Below are 8,877 nucleotides of genomic sequence, written 5' to 3' on the forward strand. Positions count from 1 at the left end.
GTGTCTCTGTGTCCCTGATGCTCTTGGCCCTCCACCCACCTCCTCTTTTAATGGAAAACAAAAGGCAGGCCAGGCCACCGTGCGCCTCTCCTCCTTGCCAGTTGGGGACACACAGATCAGTCTCCATCTCTCTCACTCGCCCATTTCCTATTGTTGGTAGCCTGCACCCCCTGCCACCCCCTGGTGAGGATGGGGACAGGCCTGGGGACCCCAGTCTCAGTCTGCATAGGAGAGAGGCCCCAGCCACTGGGAAAGGGGGTTCCAGTGGCCCTGGGCCAACTTTGGGGAGTCTAAGGACCCGCCCTGTGGATGTGACTTCCCAGGCCCTGGTCCGGCTCAGGCTGGGAACCTCACGGGGGGAGGGGGACTCGGCCTAGGGGAGTCTCTCTGTTGGAAGGGACCTTGGGGACCACGTTGTGGCAACCCCACTCTGTTGCCTTGAGCAGGAATATCAGCCGGGGTTTGGGCACCCCAGAGCACACATACATTTCTAGTTTTCCCTTCCCCCAGCGACTGGTAGGGCACCTGGTCTTTCTTCTGGCTCCACAGTGTCCCACCCACCAGGGACGTGGTTTGTCAAGGTCAGGCAGCAGGAGGGAGCGGGTGGGAACCCCGAGTCCTGCTCCGAGGAGCCCGGAGTTTCCAGGGTTGGACCCGGTGGGTGCGCGGGCTCCCCAGGAGAGAGCGGGGATCGGGGCCCAGCGAGGCTGCAGCTATCCCCATGGTTTCACGCGAGGGTCACTGGGCGAAGGAAGAAGGCGCCCACCAGGCAGGTTAGTGTCGGGTGGCGGGTGACCCTGGTTTTGCCAAACCGGGTAGGTAGAGGGTCTCAGCTTCCGGCTCTTCCCGCCGCGCTCCGGGGAGGACTCTGGTTCCCGACCACTTTGCCCAGCAAACGACTTGGTGTCATTGGGTGCGTGGCTCCCGGGCAAGACAGCTGGGCAGGAATTGTTCTTTATTAATAGACGGCGACATTGGAATCCGGGGCCACTCACCAAGGCTCTAATTAGAGAGAGAGAGAGAGAGAGAGAGAGAGAGATCAGCGGGAATCCCTGTAGGGTGAAGGACAATTCTCGCTAAACGGAGGCCAGCCTGGTTTTCGCTCGTTTATTGAGTGGAATTGGCTGAGTGCGATTTTGCTTAGCATCTTCCTTCAGTCAGGAAGACGTGAGGAGCTCTAAGGGCGGTAGAACGTTGCTTCTCCTACTGCGCTGAGGGGACCCGGCGAAGACAAACCTACTCCTTTAAAAGAATGAAAGGTTCCTTCCATTGGGGTCCTCCGTTTGCAAACTGGTGCCGCCACCAGGCTGTGGAGGAGGGTGATGCGTTCTCGCTGGAGGAGGAGGAGGAGGAGGAAGAGGAGGAGATGGAGGAGGAGGAGGGGGAGGAAGGAGACGCTAAGGCCTCTCTCACCCCCAGGAGTTTGCCCATAACTGGACCAGATGCCTCTTCGTTCACCCCCCATACAAAAATGCTGTGAGTTTAAGACCAGTTTGTCACAAAACTAGTGAAAGGAAGGCTTCGGCGAATCCAAAGCGCTCCGAGGTATTAAGTCAGATGGAGCCGCCGCCGGCGCTCACTCTCCTTGGCCTTGGCCTCGCTCGGGCCTGTGTTGCCATCTCCGCTTCCGTGTGACTAGCGCGTCTCGGGGAGAGTCACACCGATACCAAACAAATAGCGTGTGGACGTTGGCATCCTTTCCCAAACGCGCAGTTGGAATCTGCTAATGGGGCGAAGACTCCCAGCGAAGATGCGAGACTTGGCAGGGATGGGTTCGTGCCAATGCCTTGCGCCCCGAGAATATTCCTGTTGCGGTTCTCCTTGTGCAAAGAGGCAGCTATTTTAGGAAGCGACTTGGGGAATGTATTTGGAATGCTGGGTTGAAATGACCCCCCCGCTTCCCCCCGGGGTGTGTGTGAAAAGATATATAGTCCAGGACAGGCCACTCTTATTTGGATACTTGAGCATTCATGGAAAGACGGAGCCTCCGTTCGCGGCTCCTCAGAATCTCCCTTCCCAATTTCCGAAGCTCCTGGGAGCTGCTCCGTCAGGTTGGCACTGACCCCTAGTGGTCTCCCAGGGATCGGTTCCGAGGAGAAGGTTCCTTCAGAACAGGAGAGCCCGTTCCGTAAGCGGCTGCACCGTGAAAGAATCAGATCTTCTCATTAACAAGGCGCCAGATGTGCGCCCAGAGGTGTGTGTGTGTTTAAGACAGTTTTAAAAGAGAGATCATCTCATCTCATAAATCGGGGGGCGGGGCGGGAAACCCCACGGCTTCCGAAGGGGACCCCAGGGACACACACGCCATCGCGGGCGAGTTTACGGAATGCATTTGCAGTTACAGGCAGGTGATGCGGGAGGAGGCACCGAGCCACGCTGCGGGCGGGCGGGCGAACTAGATCGCTCTATTAGGCTGAAATACGCAAGTGAGAACGCAGTTGCTGAGCATCCCAGGGAGCCGCATCCATGCAGGAAAGTGCTAACCATCTCCTTGCACCCGGAACTGGGTTCTGTGAAAACAAGGGCCATCCTGGCGTTCGGCGCCCTGAATTTTTCCGCCGGTTAAAACCTCACCCGTCAGGGAAGTGGAAGCGATTTTATCAAACCTCCCCATCATTTTTGTTCACAAGCTTCCTTTGAAAGGCGAATGAGCATGGAGATAGGTTAGGAATCGAACTCATTTCTAAGAAATAGGATTTTGGGGGAGAGGGAGAGAGCAAAGGGCCTTGTTAAACACCAGTTAAGTCTCCCATCTCAAGTGTAATGTTCCGTTCGACGTGTTGCTCAGGAGACGTGACGTGTTACGTGTGACAGGAACGCAGCCCCTCTATAATCCGGGGGTGACATACAGCCCAGTGAGCTGGAGATAAGTAGGGTTTTATGGTGGGCCATAAGATGCTGTTTCACCCATTTTGAACTCATTTCTAAGAAATAGGGCTTTGGGGGAGAGGGAGAGAGCAAAGGGCCTTATTAAACACCAGTGAAGTCTCCCATCTCAAGTGTAATGTTCCGTTCAACGTGTTCAGGAGACGTGATGTGTTACGTGTGACAGGAACGCAGTCTCGTTGGCAGAAGCCGGGGTGACTAAGGCGGGCCCCTCTATAATCCGGGGGTGAAATACAGCCCAGTGAACTGGAGATAAGTAGAGTTTTATGGTGGGCCATAAGATGCTGTTTCACCCATTTTTGAGGATATAAAAGTGCCGTTCTGCCGGGCATTTGAACTTGACATCGCCCCACTGGGCTGACATCGGACACAATTCCAAGTATCTTCTCGTTTGTCGTGTATCTCCCGGCATGTGCCACCCTTGCTCTCGGAGCTTAAAAAGTCCACGCTCAGCATTTGGGGTGAACGTGTCTGAGTTAGATTCCATTTCCAGTTGACTTGATTTGGCATGAATCGTCCCGGACAGTGGTGTCGATGGCGAAGATGCAAAGTCTGCATTGCACGCTATTGAGCCCCCAGCCGGCCGTGTGCTTGACGTAGGAGCCTCAGAGGTGAACTGGTCTTTCCGGCGTCGATGAACTCACCTGCCCCGTTACACCTGGGCTGGGTGCCCCTCCTCCTCTGTATCTGATGGAGGGATAAACAAAGGAGACGTGAGTCCATGCCTGGTCCGGTGACACGAGGGAGAATTTCTTGTTTAAATGCGTTTCGTGCTGTGGCTGATCTCTCGATGGGATACTGCTTATCTCCTGTGTTTCTGTACATAAGAGGATTTATTGAAAATGTCTTTTAGGAAGTAATTCTAACCAGAGCATCGCAGGCAGGTAATATTTTACCAAGCAGAATGGAAGCGCTAGGTGCCCCTCCTCCTTTTGTATCTGATGGAAATAGAAACAAAGGAGACGTGAGTTCATGCCTGGTCCCATGACACGAGGGAGAATTTCTTGCGTTTCGTGATGTGGCTGATCTCTTGATGGGATACTGCTTATCTCCTGTGTTTCCGTACATAAGAGGATTTATTGAAAATGTCTTTTAGGAAGTAATTCTAACCAGAGCATCGCAGGCAGGTAATATTTTACCAAGCAGAATGGAAGCGCTACTATTAAGAGATGCCTCTCTTTCTTCAACATTCAAGTTTCTCCACACACACATGCCCACCAGTGACATGATCAGGTTGATTTTATTTTATTTTTTTAATTTATTATTATGATTTTTAAAATCTTTATTGTGGAGAATCTTACAGATGTTCCCCTCCCTTTTCACTCCATGGGCCCCCTCCACTGGGTTCCCAACCCGACCCAGGCCTTCACCCCCCCCACTCTCTGTGTCCATAGGCAAGATCCTTGGTTCATCTCTGCCCGCCCCCTCCCCCCCTTCCCTCTGAGATTCCTTGCTCTGTTCCCTGCTTCCATGCCTCTGACTCCATTTTATTCACCAGCTTATTTTGTTCATTCGATTTCTTGGTTTATTTTGATTTTTTTTAGATTCAATGGTATTGCTTGTCATTTTATTGATTTCAGGTATTCTGTCATAATTCACTAAAGTTCAGGCTGATCAGATGGGAATATTCATCGGATAAGTATCTGAAATAAGCTTTACAGGGGGAAAAAAATTGCCACGGCCCTTTAAGCCGGGAAGTTGGCCGAATCCGTGAATATCTAGCAAGATGTTTTCATTTTGTGATCATGTTAGCCGTGTAGAGCCGGTGAGTTCTTGGAAATGACCTTTTCAATGCACAGCTTTCTACCCCGGGGACAGTGACCTGCAGGCTGGGCTGGTTCGCCCTCAGGAGGGCTTTGCGAGCAGCGAGGAGAGGCCGCCGCTCTGTGCCAGGCCTGCCAGGGCACAGCTCACGCCCTCTCACACCCGCCAGCGCCACGGGGCGAGAACTGGGTCTGGAGATGAGGACTCTCTATGCTGTGAGCTGTGAGCTGTGAGCTGTGGGGAGCTCAGGCCTGTGCCCAGTGCAGACAAGCCTGGGCTCATGCCTCCCGGGAATATGCATTAAAGCAATTCCAAGGGAAAACTGTGCTCTGCTAGGCACAGCCTCCACGTTAGCCAGCTACAGCCAAAAAGCCCTCAGAAGCCATATTCCTATGATCGCATAAGCCATCTACGCATTTCTATTGTGTAACTTTCCCCTTTCTCCGGGCACTTGCTTCTTCCTGATGGACAAGGTTGTAGGAAGTTCAGAAAAGGCTAAACATTGGGCCCCGGCCGGTTTAGTTCAGTGGTTAGAGCACCGGCCTGTGGACCGAAGGGTTCCGGGTTTGATCCCGGTCAAGGGCACGTACCTCCACTGCAGGCCCTGGTCAGGGCGCGTGCAGGAGGCAACCCATCGATGTGTTTCTCTCACATCGCTGTTTCTCTCTCTCTCTCCCTCTCTCTCTAAAAATCAATGGAAAAAAATATCCTCGGGGGAGGATTTAAAAAAAGAAAGAAAAAGAAAAGGATGAACATTGGAACTGACTTAGCCGGTGGCTCCCGAAACCCTCAGATTCGAGAGCGTTGAAATGAGCGGCCGGCATGGACCTCGTGACAAAGGCACTGGCTTTGGGGAGTGCGTCTCGGTTCACAAATACAGACGGAATGGAGACGCGGGGGCTCTATAGACTGGGTGCGGAGGGTCGTACATACATTAGGACGGGGTGGTTTTCTCTTCTCTCTCTCTTTTGGAGATTTCTCTCACTTCCACACTTGCAGCTCTTCCTGTTACGTTGTCCTGGCAACCGTGAAGCACAGAGGAGCCGCACGGAGTGTTTCTCTATGACATAAGCTGTGGTTGTGGCCACCTCGGCAGGCCGGTTGGGCTGACTTTGGCACCTGACCTGCTCTGGTTGCCTGGAGACCCGCCTGATGGACAGACCGCCTTTCCCGCGGCTGTGTATTTTTTCATTTTATTCTATTTTTATTTTTTAAAAATATATTTTATTGATTTTTTACAGAGAGGAAGGGAGAGGAATAGAGAGTCAGCCCTTGAGTCCGCAGGCTGACGCTCTATCCGCTGAGCCACACCAGGTAGGGCTCATTTTATTTTTAAAATATATATATTTTTTTTATTGATTTCAGAGAAGAAGAGAGAGGGATAGAAACACCCATGATGAGAGAGAACCATGGATGGGCTGCCTCCTGCACCCCCCCTCCCCCCACCTAGTGGGGCCTGAGCCCCAAACCTGGGCATGTGCCCTGATGGAGGGGGAGGGGGGAATCGAACCCGTGACCTCCTGCTGCATAGATTCTGTGCTCAGCCCCTGCGCCCCGCCTGTGGCGCACCCACCGCCCGTGGCCGAGCCCAGCCCCCTCCACCTCCTCCCCACGCGGGGGCCGTCCACTGAGCGCTGGTGGGTTCCCTGTGCCCCCGACAGGTTGCAACGAGAACGAGGCCGACCCCCTGGACCGCGACCAGCAGCCATACCCGCCCTCGCAGAAGACCAAGCGCATGCGCACCTCCTTCAAGCACCACCAGCTCCGGACCATGAAGTCCTACTTCGCCATCAACCACAACCCGGACGCCAAGGACCTCAAACAGCTCGCCCAGAAGACGGGCCTCACCAAGCGAGTGCTGCAGGTAAGACAGAAGGCGCCCCCCTCCGCCGTGCACACCCCCCCAAAACCCACCCCTCTGTGTCCCGGCCAGGGCGCCAGGTCTGCCCCCTGCTGGCTGGTGCAGGGATTGCCTCCACCGCGTCTCCTGAGCTGACCTCAGTGATGCTCCTAGAGGGGGCGCTGAGCTTTCTCGGGGGGGCTCCCCCGAAGGTGCCCCAAGAGAGAGCAGCATCTTTAAAAATGCAGCCAGGCCCCCCCTGCGCCCCCAGAGATGGAGAGCGGGGTCCTCCAAGCCAGCACAGCTGCCTCCCTGGTCTGCAGGCCGCAGGGATATTAATTGCACAAGCCGTGGCCTTATTTTTTATTTTTGTTATTTTATTTTTATCTAAGCTGTGGCTGTCGAGGGGGGCTTTTTCACGCTGGGCTCCCTCACAGATTTGTGGGGGACCCTGCCTGGCTGGCTTCTCAGCAAACTCTGGGCAGCCCGCTCACGGGCTGTGTTACGACCTCCCAAGTTCAGGTCCACCCCCCACCCCTTTTTTTTTTCAACTCCCCCAAAGCCACCGTAGGGCGCGCGTCTCAGCAGCCCATTGGAGCGGGTGTTTTCTCGTGGGAAGGAACCACGTTTCTAGAAAACCAAGTATCGGGGTTTGGATCCTGACCTCAGCTGAGTCAGGCTCCCCGCCTGATGAAAGAAATGGCAGGAGGTTGAGATGGCTCCCTAGGCCCCCCCCCCCTTCCATGTCTCAGGGGTAAAGGGCAGGCATTTAAAATGGGAAGGAACCACGTTTCTAGAAAACCAAGTATTGGGGTTTGGATCCTGACCTCAGCCGGGTCAGGCTCCCCGCCTGATGAAAGAAATGGCAGGGGGTTGAGATGGCTCCCTAGGCCCCCCCCCTCCCTTCCATGTCTCAGGGGTAAAGGGCAGGCATTTAAAATCCCCCCCCCCACACCCGTGTGGGGCTGTTTGGGGCCTGGTGGCCCGGGAGGGTTTCCTTCCTGTGCTGAGAATACCTCCCGTGCGTCCATCTCAGGAGCAGCCGGGCTCTGGGGGAATGATGCTCACTTCCTAGGAGTGAGTCAGACTCTCCTCCTGCTCAAAAGACAACGGCTGAGGAGGCTGGTGCGCTTTCGGCCCTTTGTCTCCGGGCCTCCGTTACCAGGGTGTCTCCACCTAAGCTCCTAGGTCCCAGGTGGCCCTTGTTAAGCCTGGGGGCGGGGATACAGGCAGTTGATAGAATATCTATAGTACTCATGGAAGGAATCTATTATTTTCAAAAAAAAGCACCAAATTTTTTTAAAAAGCAAATAAAAAGGACCACCTCTCCCAAGAAAAAGAAACCATTATTTTATTTTTTATATTTAAAAAAAATATGTTCGTTAAAAAATATTTTTATTGATTTCAGAGAGAGGAAGGGGGAGGAAGAGACAGAGAGAGAAACATCCATGATGAGAGGGAATCATGGATCGACTGCCTCCTGCATGCCCCGCACTGGGGATCGAGCCCGCAACCCGGGCAGGTGCCCTGAGCGGGAATCGAACTGTGACCTCCTGGTTCATGGGTCGACGCTCAACCACTGAGCCAGGCCGGCCGGGCTAAAATATGTTTTTATTTATTTATTAGAGAGAGAGGAAGGGAGAAGGATAGAGAAATAGAAACATTGATGAGAGAGAAATATCATCAATTGGCTGCCTCCTGCTCGGCCCCTACTGGGCGATTGAGCCTGCAACTGGGGTACATGCCCTTGATCAGAATCAAACCTGGGACCCCTTCAGTCCGCAGGCTGACGCTCTACCCACTGAGCCAGACCGGCTAGGGCAGAAACAATTATTTTAAAAAAGAGAAACATAAATATTTTAAAAAAAAGGAGCCCGGCCGGTGTGGCTCAGGGGTTGAGCACTGACCCATGAACCAGGAGGTCAGGGTTCGATTCCCGGTCAGGGCACATGCCCGGGTTGAGGGCTTGATCCCTAGTGTGGGGCGTGCAGGAGGCAGCCGATCCATGATTCTCTCTCATCATGGATGTTTCTGTCTCTCTCTCCCTTCCTCTCTGAAATCAATAAAAACACATTAAAATAAAAAATGTTTAAAAAGGGACAACACCATTTACTTTACAGAATTGTAAGGATAAAAAAAAAGAATGAATGAAAGGAAGGAAGGAAGGGAGGAAGGAAGGGAGGAAGAAAGAAAGAAAGAGAAAGAAAAGGGGGGAAAAAGGAAAGAGAAAGAGACAGGAAAAAAAGAGTCTAAAATTAAACCGCAGTAAAGACATCCCTTGGGATTGGTTTGCAGGTTTGGTTCCAAAACGCACGAGCCAAATTCCGAAGGAACCTCTTGCGGCAGGAGAATGGGGGTGTGGATAAAGCCGAGGGCCCGTCGCTCCC

General features: G+C 53.3%; 1 protein-coding gene across 1 annotated transcript in view; it reads left to right on the forward strand.

Annotated features, from left to right (window-relative positions):
* The window catches only part of LHX9 (LIM homeobox 9), a gene marked incomplete at its 5' end in the record, with an annotated part of 13,838 nt that overhangs the window by 2,835 nt on the left and 2,126 nt on the right, over positions 1-8,877 (forward strand). Inside the window, 2 exons of the mRNA XM_005885004.1 lie at positions 6,312-6,514; positions 8,786-8,871. Of these exons, the coding sequence (XP_005885066.1) occupies positions 6,312-6,514; positions 8,786-8,871 (289 nt within the window). The remainder of the gene's footprint in view (positions 1-6,311; positions 6,515-8,785; positions 8,872-8,877) is intronic.

Source organism: Myotis brandtii, unplaced genomic scaffold, assembly GCF_000412655.1.
Source record: "Myotis brandtii unplaced genomic scaffold, ASM41265v1 scaffold888, whole genome shotgun sequence".
In the NCBI taxonomy this organism is placed as follows: domain Eukaryota; kingdom Metazoa; phylum Chordata; class Mammalia; order Chiroptera; family Vespertilionidae; genus Myotis; species Myotis brandtii.